The 14661-nt window shown below is 43.1% G+C and overlaps 1 protein-coding gene across 4 annotated transcripts in view; it reads left to right on the top strand.

Annotated features, from left to right (window-relative positions):
• IPCEF1 (interaction protein for cytohesin exchange factors 1) overlaps positions 1-14661 on the top strand; it is a 240779-nt gene that overhangs the window by 163721 nt on the left and 62397 nt on the right. For all 4 annotated transcript variants that reach the window (XM_030196563.1, XM_030196564.1, XM_030196565.1 and 1 more), the window contains exon 9: positions 3120-3211. In XM_030196563.1, coding sequence (XP_030052423.1) covers positions 3120-3211 — 92 coding nt within the window. The remainder of the gene's footprint in view (positions 1-3119; positions 3212-14661) is intronic.

Genomic DNA, 14661 nt, shown 5'->3' on the forward strand with positions numbered 1-14661 from the left:
ACCCAGGTTATTCCATAGAAGGTGGGCTCTATAGAGTCCAGAAGGCTCCAGATTCAAGAAGCCAGAGCTTCTGCACTACTGTGTTGTGGTTGAATCCTCTTTCAAAAGATACAGAAGCTCAAGGACCCATGCCTCAGTCTTCCAGGCATGGATGCTTGAACACTTGGAGTCTTTTGGGAGAGAGATTTTTTTTTAGGGCTCAATGTTCATTTCCCACATCCAGTCTTTCCAGCTCTACAGGAGCAGGCACTGTAGCCAAAACACAGTCCATATCAAATCAAGCAGAGTTTTACAATAAAGAACTAGTGTGTCCATTGCCGCCTCTGCTCTTTTGCTTTTTCCTTGTTTTGGCCGAACCATAATAGTGATGAGCCTCGCTCCTAAGCTAGGGTATGTTGAGTATGATCTCAGTGTCTCAAATGTATTTCTTGTCTTCACCTCAGTATTTGCATTAAGCCAAACAGAGCTTCCTTCTGGATTATAAGATGTGAATATGGGTCGGTGACTTTGCAAGGTGGTTTGGAAGCGCCTCCCTGTGCTACAGGGCACAAGGGAATTGCACAAATTGTTCTTTCAGTAAAACTCTCTACATGAGTGTTAGTCCAAACAAAAGTAAACTTTACTGAAAGCTAAAGTTTCAGAAGTGCAAAAATTAGTATAACATAGTAGATGATGGCAGATAAAGATCTGTATGGTCCGTCCAGTCTGCTTAAGAATTTAAACTCATAGTATAAATATACTTGATCTTGATTTGTCCTTGCCATTTTCGGGGCAGAGACTGTAGAATTGTGCCTGGTACTGGCCTTGTTCTCCAACTTCTAAAGTTGTCATCTAAGCCCCACTCCAGCCCATTCAAATCTGTCCAGCCAAAATCAGGGCATTGACCGTAGAAGTCTGCCCAGCACTGGTTTTGCTTCCCAGTTACTTGTGTTGCCATCTAACCACTGCTAAGCTTGTTTGGTTCAATGCCTTCTATACAGGATTCCTTTTGTCTTTATCCCGTGCATTTTTGAATTCCATTACCATTTTCATCTTCACCACCTCCTACGGGAGAGCCACCAAATAACTTCCCATACAGGGCAGTGGCACTGGTTATCAGGACTATTCTTGGAGAGATGGGCGTTTCCATATACGTTCTCTGTTTCTATTGAAAAATGCCTTGTCCTTCATGCATGCAGCTCTCCACCCCCCCCCCCCCCACCCCACCCCCCAATCCACTTCCCCAGGTGTCACAAGCTTGTATAGAGAGACAGAAAGTAGCAAATTAATAAATAAACAAAACAAAAAACAGAATGACAAAGTTAACCCCGGACCTTGCATTGAAGAACACTGGCATAAGGGGTCACTTTTATGTTGCCATTATATGAGATTTGGTAACATTTCCAGGATGAAGCTTAACTTGGCTAACATGAAAGCCTTGCCTGCATTTCTCATGGGGTGGGGGCAGTGGGGTACTGCAGCCTTTAACTGGATACAGAATGAAATGCCTTCATTCTGGTTTTGAAGGCATGAATTACACAATCACTTGTGCAGGGGGTAAAATACACCCCTAAAAGGAAGATATATTTTTTGATTATGAAGGAGCATATATACATTCTTTATCCCCTTCAATTAGGAGTTTGATATTAAACAATTTAGGGTATGATAAATTCAGGAGAGAGTCACATACTGCTATTAATGGCAGTTTGAAGGCTTAGGTTAAGAGACAAGAATAATGGGGGAGGGTGGGTATTTGGAGCAGGGGATATTCAGTGCTATTTAAACTAGCCAGAAATGACTCCTGGCCAGTTAAATAGCCTTAAGCTGGCTAAGCGCTAATATTCAGCGCAAGATAGCCGACTATCTCAGCTGAATATTAGTGCTTAGCAGCTAGCCTGGTCACAGGCTATGTCGCACGACGTAGCTGGTTAAAGCCAATATTCATTGGGCAGCCAGATAGACTGCATAAATAGCAAGTCTATCTTTGACCGCTGTAACTTAGCCGGTTAACCAGCTATGTGCATAGCAGCCCCCCCAAAAAAACCTTGGAAATTCAGTGACGGTCGCTGGATATGGCCCAGCATTGAATTTCCAGGTTCACTGCAGGAGGCAGCCTGGCTAACTCCTGTGGTCTGAATATTGGCCCCATAGAGTAGAGGGTTTTAAGAGCAAAGACCCTTCGCACCACTTAGTTTTGACTAGAAGTAAGAGATGGGGGGGAGGGGTGAATATTAAACACATGCAAATTTCTCACCCTTTGTGACCAAGGTGATTTAACTTATACCTGTAAAAGAGAAGAGCCTGGGTACAGGGCACAAAACATTTGTTAAAATGTGCTAAGTTTAGACTAGCGTGTATATATATTATTCAGAAATGTTATGTTTCTTGGAATGGTATTAATAAAGAAATTACACATAAGTAGCCACAGCATATACCCCTATGCTCATTCTCTGCCATGATAAAATTACCCTCCCTGAACATAAATTTATAACTGCCTACATTAGTGAAAATTACACATGCACTTTTCACTCTGCAAAATGTGCTACATTTTCAAACAAAAGTACACACTCTTGTTTTGAAAACTATGCCAGGAAAGTTTTGCACCCATTTGCACCTAATGTTTGATGTGCTTTTGAAAATTCAAAGTGTGCACATACCGGCAAGTGACGGGCTTTCCCTTGGGAGCACCTCCTTACTCCACATCAAAATTTTACGCATATAGGCTGTACATGCTAATTTTACCCACATATTGGTCAGGCAATTCAATTAAAGCCCATTTCTGCTGGTAAAGAAATGTTTTTTGGCAGTGGAAAAACGACTTTGAAAATTTACCCTCCTTTTATGCATTCTTTCTATTTATGTATGTTTACATTTTGTTCATTCTTTCTAATACCTTGTTAGTAACACAGAAGATAGTAGATAAAGTATTGATTATGTCATCTAGTCTGCCCGTATGGTCCTGCCTGCCTTCTGTCCCATCACAGGTCTTGTTCACTAAAGCCTGTGTTCGCTTTTCTGCTTTAAGGGTTATACTGTATATAATTGATATCCCTTTGTCTTTTTTGTACACTACCCTTTTGTCTTTGCTATTAATAATAAAGCAGTTCTAACGCTCCTTGTCTTTTCATATCCTGATGCAGAGTGCTGGAGTGAGAGCGAGCAGGATGATTCTGAAGTAACGGTAGAGATGCCACCACCTCCGTATACAGCAGAACGCGACCTCCATCAAACAGTATGTACTGCGGTAATTGTGTTGCTTTTGCTAAAAAGCAGGCACAGATGTGTGCTCTGAGAACGTCTTATCTATGGCTTATTTTATAAAACAAACAAGGACAATTAGTTGACCTTTTTCTGTTTATTAGACTAATAACATTTTTTGGCTAGATTTTGAAGGCCAGAACCTCCACCCTTCTGCTCAGAACAGTATAAGCAAAAACTGACAGTAGAAGAATATAGAAGAGGAAAATAAAAGCATTCCGATAACAAGTCTCAAAGGGGAAAGATACTTATTTTGTTATAAGAGGCTGAAGATTTCTGAATTCCTTTAGAGGAGGAGGTTTTTGCAGTCTGCTGATGTCCTGGCACTTAAAGTTTCAGTGGTCTCCATGGAAACACATTGGTCTAGCACAGACACAAGCTCTAGTCACTAATATTTTGTAAGAAAGCCAAAAATAGAGGCAGTATGGGGTAATTTTATGAAGAGGGCAGCAACATTTAGGTGCCAAGAGCGCACATGGATGCCTCTGTTCTGTCCACATACTGTTCTCTAAAATGCTGCCTAAATATGATGGTGTGGAGTTGGAAGGTAGGTGTACATATGGATGCAGCATGAGTGGGGTGTATGGTTAGCACATAAATTATAGAACACTAAAATCTGCGCACAATTTTAGCAATCTAGGTGCAAGCATTACCCGTTTTCATTGCTGGCATAAGTGGTCATGCTTAATTTATAAATAGAAAATGAAGGCAGATAAAGACCATATGGCCCATCCATGCCATCTACAATCTCTTCCTCTCCTCTAAAGGTCCTATGTGCTTGTCCCAAGCTTACTTGAATTCAGATTGTTTAGTCTCCACCTCCTCCGCTGGGAGGCCATTCCACAAATTTCTCACCATTTCCGTGACGTGTTTCCCTAGGTTAGTCCTGAGACTTTCCTTTTCACCTTCATCCTGTGTCCCTCCTTCCAGAACTTCCTTCAGTTGAACGAGACTCGCCTCCTGTGTATTTATGACATGTGGGTATTTAAACGTCTCTATCATATCTCCCCTCTCCTGCCTTTCTTCCAAAGTATGCATATTGAGATCTTTAAGTCTGTCCCCTTATGGTTTATGACGAAGACCACTGACCATTTTAGCAGCTGCCCTCTGGACCGACTTCATCTTGTTTATATCTTTCTGAAGGTGAGCTGAGCCTCCAACCGGAATCGCTGTGCAGGAAGGAACACTGGTACTGGGCGGGCCTGACCCCAAAGTGGGTGGACCCGGGCCCACCCGTGGCTACGCCCCTGGTGCTTCCACTCCCAATCTGTCGGGCTCCTTACTATTGGATTATCTAGAGGATTCTGGTGTTCCACCTTATCCCCTGCACTGCAGCATTAGATGAATATGCCCCTTTGGGCTTTGGAGATTCAGAGGGTTATTAAATCTCTGTCTTTGGGGACAGCTCCAGGTCCTGTTGGTTTCACTAATGAGTTTTATAAAATGTTTTCTCCCCAATTGTGTGGACCACTAGTGACATAGTGGTGGTAACAAGAGGCTTTTTCCCCCTGTGCTGTAACGAGGTCTTGATTTCCCTGCTACCGAAGCTGGGTAAGGACTTGAATAAGCCGGAGTTTTTTTGACCCATTTCTTTGCTTAATGTTGACCGTAAGATTTTGGCACAGGTCCTGGCTGACCGGTTGGCTGTCCATATTCCTTCTTTAGTGGGTGAATATCAGGTGGACTTCATTCAGGGCGGTCAGTTCTCAACATGCAGAGGATGCTCTTATCTATAGCGCAGAGTCGGGCTACTCAGGAGCCTTTGTTATTAGCTTAAACGCTCCTGGTTTAGAAGGGCACCCACCAGGGATGTCTGCTTTCCCCTCTTTTATTTTTACTGTATTTAGAGCCTTTATTCTGCACCTTCAGCTAGATCCTGACACTACTGGAATATCACTTTCTGGGCTGTCAGTGAAGGTGTTGGTTTATGCTGATGACCTCTTGCTCACACTCACCTAGCCTCAACAGGCTTTGAGGCATCTATTGAGTTTTATTAACTAATTCAGTTTCTTTTCAGGGTTTTGACTCAGTCTTCAGAAGTCCATGGCCCTGCATATTTAAACCAGCACCTGGGAGGATTGGTAGGGGCCCGTTTCCTTTGCAGTGGGCCCCTGGGAAGCTTAAATTATTTGGGAATCTATATATCTATATCTCCTGATTTAACCCACTTATATGCGCTTAATATAGACCTCTTGAAGCTCACCACATGTAATCTTTTGCGGGATTGGCGTTCCCTTCCCATATCCCAAAATGGGTTTGTGTTTCAGACCCTCCCTTTGCTTTAAAGCATATAGATGTTCAGGTACTCTATATATCAAATTATCTATGGCAGGGGAGTCAAGCTTGTCTCCCAGCCTCGCTTTTGATTTTGCCCCATCCCCAAGGGGGTTTGAGCCTTCTGAATCTTCATCTCTTTTCCATAGCATGTTGTATGCGTCATCTCACTGATTTGGTTTCAAGGCACTCAATTTTTTTTCCCTGTACTTAGCACAGAGATAAAGCTATTTCACTCCCAACATTTTGCATTTTGACTTTAGGCTCTGGTGGGAAAGGGCCGTCCCCATCCACATTTCTCCTTTATTTTTGGACCCTTTCATAGGGCATGGCACTGGTTGAGTGACTTCAACAGCCTTTCCCCTTCTGCCCATTTCCGGGAATGTTGACTTTCCTGTGGGTGGCGCTCTGGTGGTGGGTAAGACAGTGAGATAATTTATCTCTTTCATGTTCTATATGAGGGGGTGGGCTTTGATCCTTTGACAATATTCGTGGGGAGTACGCATTACTGGCACATGACCAGTTTGCTTATATGCAATTGCAGCATTATGTCCACTGCCCCAATCTTCCTTTACATCTGAAGTATGGGAGTGCTATAATATTGTGTATGGTTTGTATGCTCAGTTGTCTGTTCCTTTCAAATATTATTGTAACCCTATGGGTTAAATTTTAAAAGATTACCTGGCTCCTTTTAGATCTGGTGTAGAGACAGTGAGCAGTGCAGTGAAACTGAGTAGTCTGTGTGCATGCACTGAGTGTTCCACATGCTGATGGAACTCTCAGGAGAGTGACAAACAGCTCAGGCTGGCAGTTGGGAGAGAGCTCTGTTGGTGAGAACATGTTACTTTGGGAAAGACTGGAAGAAAGTTGATGCTGGAGATCATCACCTGAAAGAAAAGGTGCCCACCGTTAAGAGAGCCAGAGAGAAAACAAAGAGAACAGCTAAGTGACTGAAGCTATTAAAAAAGTGCACATAAGAGAAAATAGTAAAGGAAACCTGATCAATAAGTGAGAGATAACTAAAAGAAAAAAAAATAGAGGAAAACTTACATGTTGAGATACTTGAAGGTCTCCGGAAATCTGAAAGACAGGAGAAAAGAAACTTTAAAGAATCTAGTGTTTTGTAAAATTGAATGTGCTTAAATGATTTATGTACCTAACTAGCCATTAAGCCCGTTAAAACGGGCGAGATTTGTTGTTTTGTTTTTTTTTTTGTTACATTTGTACCCTGCACTTTCCCACTCATGGCAGGCTCAATGCGGTAGGCAATGGAAGGTTAAGTGACTTGCCCAGAGTCACAAGGAGCTGCCTGTGCCGGGAATCGAACTCAGTTCCTCAGGACCAAAGTCCACCACCCTAACCACTAGGCCACTCCTCCACACATATTCACATCCATGTCCAGCAAACCTCCTCTCTCCCCTTGCCCTCCTCTCCCCCCCCCCCCCCCCCGATCCATGTCCAGCAACCCTGCTCTCTCCTTTGCCCTCCCCCCCATGTCCAGTAGCCCTCCTGTATCCCCTGGCCTCCCCCCGTCCGCCAACCATCCTCTCTCCTTTGTCCTCCCCCCATATCCAGCAACCCTCCTCTTTCCCTTGGCCTTCCCCCCCCCCCCCCCATCCACCAACCCTGCTCTCTCCTCTGCCCTCCCTCCATGTCCAGCCACCATCCTCTCTCCCCTGCCCTCCCCTCCCCGCCATTGATTCATGTCCAGCAACCCTGCTCTCTCCCCTGTTCTGCCCCCCATGATAATGTTCTTGGATCCCTGCTTGTTTTCTGCTGCTGTTCTTTGTTTTGCCTCGCCCACCTCGCCGTTCCTGCTGTGCCCTTGAACATAGTTCTCTCCTTCCTTAGTTTCTTGTCGCCCAGGTCTCCGCAGTGGCTCTGCCCCGGATCTTAGCGCTTCTGCCCATTGGTTATCTTAGCGCAAGTCGCTGCAGTTGCTCCGCCCATGATCGTAGCGCCTCTGCCCATTGGTTTACGTTCTGCAATTCGCTGCAGCGGCTCCGCCCATTGACGTTGCGCTTCTGCCCATTGGATAACGTGAGCTCGTCGCTGCGGCTCCGCCCAGCATCATCTTGCTTTTCGTCGTTGTTTACTGGTGTTTGTAACCCCGCACGAGGGGAGCTTCAACGCATGCGCGGAACGTTCAGGACATGCTCTCTACTGTGCATTTGTGGATGAGTCGGTCACTTGCAATTTATATGTTTGATATTTATCTGAAAATGCTCCCAGTGTTTCTAGAGACTAAACTGATTTGTGTTGCAAACCTGTAATTGAAATACATATGTTACATTTGCAAGTTGGTAAAATTTCATTAACATTTAAAATAATTCAAATAATAAAAATATTTTCTTTTTATTGTTAAACTCCCTGGTTGTTGAGTCATTTTGGGGAAACCCTGTGACATATTTGGTACCATCATGGTAATACCTTGCTCTGCCACCAGGGGGTTTACATTATCATAGGTGTTTGTGTGATAACTTATCAGATTTTGATTATGCTCCCTCAGCCTAGAAATGGTCTCAAGAATTGTCTATAGTCTTAACTGCTCAGCATTTCAAAACTTGTTTGATGAATATTTATTCTCTTAGTAAATGCTCTTTTTTTGGGAACTCTATTATAAGTAATGCGTTTACATAGTTCTGTGCACCGAGCCTTTCTGGCCACCCTATGAGCAAATGACTCTTGTCCATAATGCTCGAGGGCAGGAGCTCATCTAAGTCACATGTTCTGGACTTGTTCTGGTCTCTGATTAATGGCCATGTTTCTCGCATCTGGAACATTGATTGGTCTCTCACAACTTGACAACTGTTTGTGTTCTGAATTCGGAGGCAGCCACCTGCTGGCATGCATGCATGCATGCTAAAGCACTCCGTATTGATGGCCAAGAAATTGATTCTCCAAAATTGGCTAATGGCAGACTACAGTGACCCACTGGCGATCATCCATGATTCTACTTTGTTCACTGGTACGAAAGGGCATACCTGACTTGGCCTCCAGGAAGGGGGACTCCTTTTTAAAAACTTGGCCCCCTTTTGGGAGACTCTTATGCCCTCAGCCTGTAGCCGGATTTTGAATGCTTAATCAGGTAGCAGTTTGTTTCTTCCTTGATTCTCAGGAAGAGAGGGTTGGGGTGGAGGGATTTTGGACCTTTGTTGTACGACACTGTATTTGGAGTTTGGTCGGTAGATTCCCTTGTTTTAGTTTTTGATACTCTTAATGTTCTTGTATTGATAATGTATTCCTTGTTTTATTGCTTGTGGGGGTCTATAAACAAGAGTTTAAAAAAATAGGACTGCTATTGATGCAGTCTGATTTAATTGCTAACCTTGATCCCGTCTAGCACTGAATATCCATGCCTAACCAGTTATATTATGTGATATAGCTGGTTTAGTAGTAGATGCTAACCGTGCTTATTCAGTGGGAGATAACCAGTTATCTCCCGCGGAATATTTGTGGTTAGCCCCAGAAACACTATTTAACCAGTCAGCGGCCTATTCAGCATCAAGTGCCTGTATCAGGGGTCAAGCAAATTAATCCAGGCTGTTGACAATGTGCCCAAAAATAATCTTGCAGCTCATAAAACTAAAGAACCTCCTCCTTGTCATGGAGGGAACAGAAAGTTACTGGTTCCCCTTAACACCGCTCCTTCATAGGTGGACCACTTAAGGGAACGAGGAGAGCGGAAAGTGAGACGGAAGAGGTTGGCCTAAGTTGGGAGCCTTCTGTCTCTTCATGTTTACTACACTGAGGAGCCCTTTTACAAAGTGGCAGTAGGGCTACACGTGCGCCAAATCGACACTACCACCTGGTTAGTGGGGTTGTCCGGTGGTAATTTTGAAGTTGGCACGCGCTGTTTCCTATGGTAGAAAATATTTTTCCCATTTTCTCCAGTGGGGGGCATTCCTGGTGATAATCGGCAGTGCGACCACATTGGCATGTGCCACATGAGTACTATACGTGTAGCGTGTGAGCCCTTACCACTAGGTCAGTGGGTGGTGGTAAGGACTTCTTGCCCCCATTTAAAAAAAAGCCTTTTTTTTCCCATCCACAGTAAAAAAAAAAAAAAAAAAATGGCCCAGCATGCACCAAAAATGCGCACCCACACTACCGCAGGCCACTTTTTACCGCAGTTTAGTAAAAGGACTCCTGAGACAGAAGAAGAGTGAGCCCTCTTGTCACAGATTACCATGTTATTTCTTCTCGTTAGTGGAGCTGTGATAAGTAGGATTCCTTCTGCCTCATCCCTGTTTAGTTTTATGAGCTGCAAGACTTTTTTTGGCATATTGTTAAGAGCCTGGATTAACTTGCTTGACGCTGAAACATGGCCCATGTCGGGTTCATCAATAAAGGGTTTTCAACTATCCCATCTTGGCAGTCCTTGGTACTTTTTTGTGTTTGCCTACGGTCTCGAATCATCCCATGGTAGGAGCAATTGAATTGTACCGTTTCTGTAATATGCTTTAAGATGGAGTTTATGGAATCAATCATGGAATTTCAGTACAGTTTTAATATTGGAGTGGAATATCCGAGGAGTTTTAAAACTTTTCTAAAATTTTGTATCTATGTGATATATGATTTTGTCATTGTTAATATAACTTTCTATGTTGATTATAATTGTAATCTGCCAAGAATTTTTGAATTTTGTGCGGATTATAAATGTTTTAAATAAATAAAGTTCTCAGGTTTAGCACAATGAGGAAGCCCAGCTAGCTGGCCTATATTCCCTAGTGGCTACTTGTCTTGATTATTGTAATGTGGTATATACCAGAATTAGTCTTGTCGTGATTAAGCAACTAAAATTTGGTTCAAAATACTGCTATCAGGATCTTTGTTGTGTGCAGAAGTTTGAGCATGTTGTACCATTACTGTTTTGTTATCATAGGATTCATATCCACTTCAGGACACAGGTAAAAATTCTGTCTTAAATGCACGAAGCCCTGTACAGTGGAACACTGCTGTACTTGGCGTCTCTAATCACTCTTTCTACCCCACCCTGACACCTTCACTGGACTGAGGATTGCCCTCAGTCTATTCCATCTGTCTCGCCCAGCTAGGTTCCACAAGACATAATGCTTTCCTCTGTATTGCCCCAACCCTCTGGAATGCAGACCCCTCAACCAAGAAGTTTAGGATGCTCTCAAAACCCATTTATTAACCCAAGCATTTGAGGGGGCTTCTGAGTCTAGTAAGGTGAAGATCTTTGCCTGTGATTTTTTTTTCCTTCATGCTATACTATGTCTGCAGACCTTTTCAGCCTTTGTTGTTTCTTTTCAAGTACCAGTTATGTCGAGGACCTGACTGTATTTGCTCACCAGTATTCATTCATTCCTGTCAGTTTACTGCCATTCTTTTCTGGTTATGTTATTCTGTAAACTGCTTTGTTCTGCTTGCTGTGAAAAGAGATGCAGTAAATATTAATAAACATGAATTGTACATGGTAGAGGAAATGAAATACAGAGTGGGGACAAAAGGACACACAGCAGAAGTAGTGAAGGGTCTTGGATGACAGGAAAGGCAAAATGCTTTCCTGTCAACCAAGACCAAATGAGCACAAAAACCTTTAAAAATCTACATTTCCACATCGGCAGGAAATTATTAAATAAAATACCACAAAATGAAATATATATGTAGAGACCTCCAAAATTCTGCTGGGTACATCTAGTTCTATTCTGTTAGTCTTATATACCACCCAATTTCCAAAAAGGATTCATAGTGGTTTACAGTACAAGAGGGTCTCAACAGATGATCTAAATTAACACTGCAGATGAATAAACAGTGATATGAGATAAGTCAGGTTATATGAGTAAGTAAAGCAATTAGCTTAGTTCCAAACTATTGATTGAACAGGTAGGTCTTCAGGGACTTTCTGAAGAGGAGATAGGAAGGTCGGTGTCTTAGATCTGGTGGCAACATGTTCCATAGTCTCGTCCCAGTGAAAGAGAAGGAGTTTTCGATAATGTTTTTGAATCAAATACCCTTCAGAGAGGGGGAACCCAGTTTCAGCGTTCTCCGAAAACCCAAACTTCTGTTAGGGGATGGCACAACAAGTAGTTCCCCTAGGCCCACTGAGGTCAGCCCAAGTAAAGATTTAAAAATTAAGCAGATTACCTTAAAGTTTATATGCTTTCCAATTGGCAACCGGCTTAGGTTTTTCATGAACAAAGTCACATTGTCAAGCCAACTCAAATTGCAAACTAAGCGAACAGCAGTATTTTGTAGTAGTTGCAAACGGCCATTTAATTTGGTCGTAATTTGGAGATACAGCAAATTACAGTATTCTAGTTATGGTAACAAATCTGCCAAGGCTAGAGTCCTAAAATTGTCCTGTTGGAGATATGATCTTATTGCTCTTAATTGCCTGTTTATAGAAAAATCTTTTACTGAGGTCATTTGCCTATCGAAACACAGTCCAGTGTTGAGAATTACGCCTAGAACCCTCGAGTAATTTTCTTTTTTTTTTTTTTGTTACATTTGTACCCTGCGCTTTCCCACTCATGACAGGCTCAATGCGGCTTAAGAGTTTCTCCTTTATGTATTATTATTGATGTAGCTGGAAGTGTGCTTGTATCTCTAAACCAGAGTATTTTTGTTTTCTGATTAATTTAGGAAGTGATTAGTAGCCCACCTGACTATAACCACTATATGATATCTGATGGATTCTGAGGTGTCTCCGAATCTTTCCAACACTGGGCATAGTGGTTCTATGGACTTTGATTTATAAATACTTCCTTTTTGAGGAAAAGCCTAGTCCTGTTAGGATTTTTTTCATTTGGCTACTGCTCTCCTAGTCATTGTACCCTACAGCAAGGGGAAGAAAGTCCATGGCTAGGCCAGCCATTATAGCTGAAGAAGCAAGCAGTGGAGAACAGTACCAGAGCTGCTGAGGCTTCTACATTAACTTCCTGGTATAAATTGGAATGGGGAACCAAGCCACCACCAGTCTTGTAGAGGAGAAACTAAGAGGCTGTAATAGGAGAACCTGGAGAAGTTACAGAAGATCCAGTCCTGAGAAACAGGAGGGGAAAGGGAGAAAGTTCCTAGTATTTACAGAGATAATTTATTTATTTTATTTATTTGTATCCCACATTTTCCCACCTATTTGCAGGCTCAATGTGGCTTACATAGTACCGTAAAGGCGATTGCCAATACCAGTATGAACAAATACAAAGTAATGTTGTGGTAGGATAAAGGTTCATATGTAATAGACAGGGAATCGTAGAGAGGAAGAATTATTTTATGTCCATTACGATCTTTGGTTTCGTTGTGATGCAGGTTTCAGGCATTTAAGTTGGGTTGGTAGGGTATGCCTTTTTGAACAGGTTAGTTTTTAGTGATTTCCGGAATTTTAGGTGGTCGTACGTTGTTTTCACGGCTTTTGGTAATGCATTCCATAGTAGTGTGCTTATGTAGGAAAAGCTGGATGCATAGATTGATTTGTATTCGAGTCCTTTGCTGTTTGGGTAGTGGAGATTCAGGTACAGTGGGGGAAATAAGTATTTGATCCCTTGCTGATTTTGTAAGTTTGCCCACTGACAAAGACATGAGCAGCCCATAATTGAAGGGTAGGTTATTGGTAACAGTGAGAGATAGCACATCACAAATTAAATCCGGAAAATCACATTGTGGAAAGTATATGAATTTATTTGCATTCTGCAGAGGGAAATAAGTATTTAATCCCTCTGGCAAACAAGACCTAATACTTGGTGGCAAAACCCTTGTTGGCAAGCACAGCGGTCAGACGTCTTCTGTAGTTGATGATGAGGTTTGCACACATGTCAGGAGGAATTTTGGTCCACTCCTCTTTGCAGATCATCTCTAAATCATTAAGAGTTCTGGGCTGTCGCTTGGCAACTCGCAGCTTCAGCTCCCTCCATAAGTTTTCAATGGGATTAAGGTCTGGTGACTGGCTAGGCCACTCCATGACCCTAATGTGCTTCTTCCTGAGCCACTCCTTTGTTGCCTTGGCTGTATGTTTTGGGTCATTGTCGTGCTGGAAGACCCAGCCACGACCCATTTTTAAGGCCCTGGCGGAGGGAAGGAGGTTGTCACTCAGAATTGTACGGTACATGGCCCCATCCATTCTCCCATTGATGCGGTGAAGTAGTCCTGTGCCCTTAGCAGAGAAACACCCCCAAAACATAACATTTCCACCTCCATGCTTGACAGTGGGGACGGTGTTCTTTGGGTCATAGGCAGCATTTCTCTTCCTCCAAACACGGCGAGTTGAGTTCATGCCAAAGAGCTCAATTTTTGTCTCATCTGACCACAGCACCTTCTCCCAATCACTCTCGGCATCATCCAGGTGTTCACTGGCAAACTTCAGACGGGCCGTCACATGTGCCTTCCGGAGCAGGGGGACCTTGCGGGCACTGCAGGATTGCAATCCGTTATGTCGTAATGTGTTACCAATGGTTTTCGTGGTGACAGTGGTCCCAGCTGCCTTGAGATCATTGACAAGTTCCCCCCTTGTAGTTGTAGGCTGATTTCTAACCTTCCTCATGATCAAGGATACCCCACGAGGTGAGATTTTGCGTGGAGCCCCAGATCTTTGTCGATTGACAGTCATTTTGTACTTCTTCCATTTTCTTACTATGGCACCAACAGTTGTCTCCCTCTCGCCCAGCGTCTTACTGATGGTTTTGTAGCCCATTCCAGCCTTGTGCAGGTGTATGATCTTGTCCCTGACATCCTTAGACAGCTCCTTGCTCTTGGCCATTTTGTAGAGGTTAGAGTCTGACTGATTCACTGAGTCTGTGGACAGGTGTCTTTCATACAGGTGACCATTGCCGACAGCTGTCTGTCATGCAGGTAACGAGTTGATTTGGAGCATCTACCTGGTCTGTAGGGGCCAGATCTCTTACTGGTTGGTGGGGGATCAAATACTTATTTCCCTCTGCAGAATGCAAATAAATTCATATACTTTCCACAATGTGATTTTCCGGATTTAATTTGTGATGTGCTATCTCTCACTGTTACCAATAACCTACCCTTCAATTATGGGCTGCTCATGTCTTTGTCAGTGGGCAAACTTACAAAATCAGCAAGGGATCAAATACTTATTTCCCCCACTGTATGTTCTTTCTAGTCTTGTGTTTCTGGTTGGTAGGTCTATGAGGTCTGTCATATATCCCGGGGCTTCGCCATATA

This window comes from Microcaecilia unicolor, chromosome 3, assembly GCF_901765095.1.
Source record: "Microcaecilia unicolor chromosome 3, aMicUni1.1, whole genome shotgun sequence".
Classification (NCBI taxonomy): domain Eukaryota; kingdom Metazoa; phylum Chordata; class Amphibia; order Gymnophiona; family Siphonopidae; genus Microcaecilia; species Microcaecilia unicolor.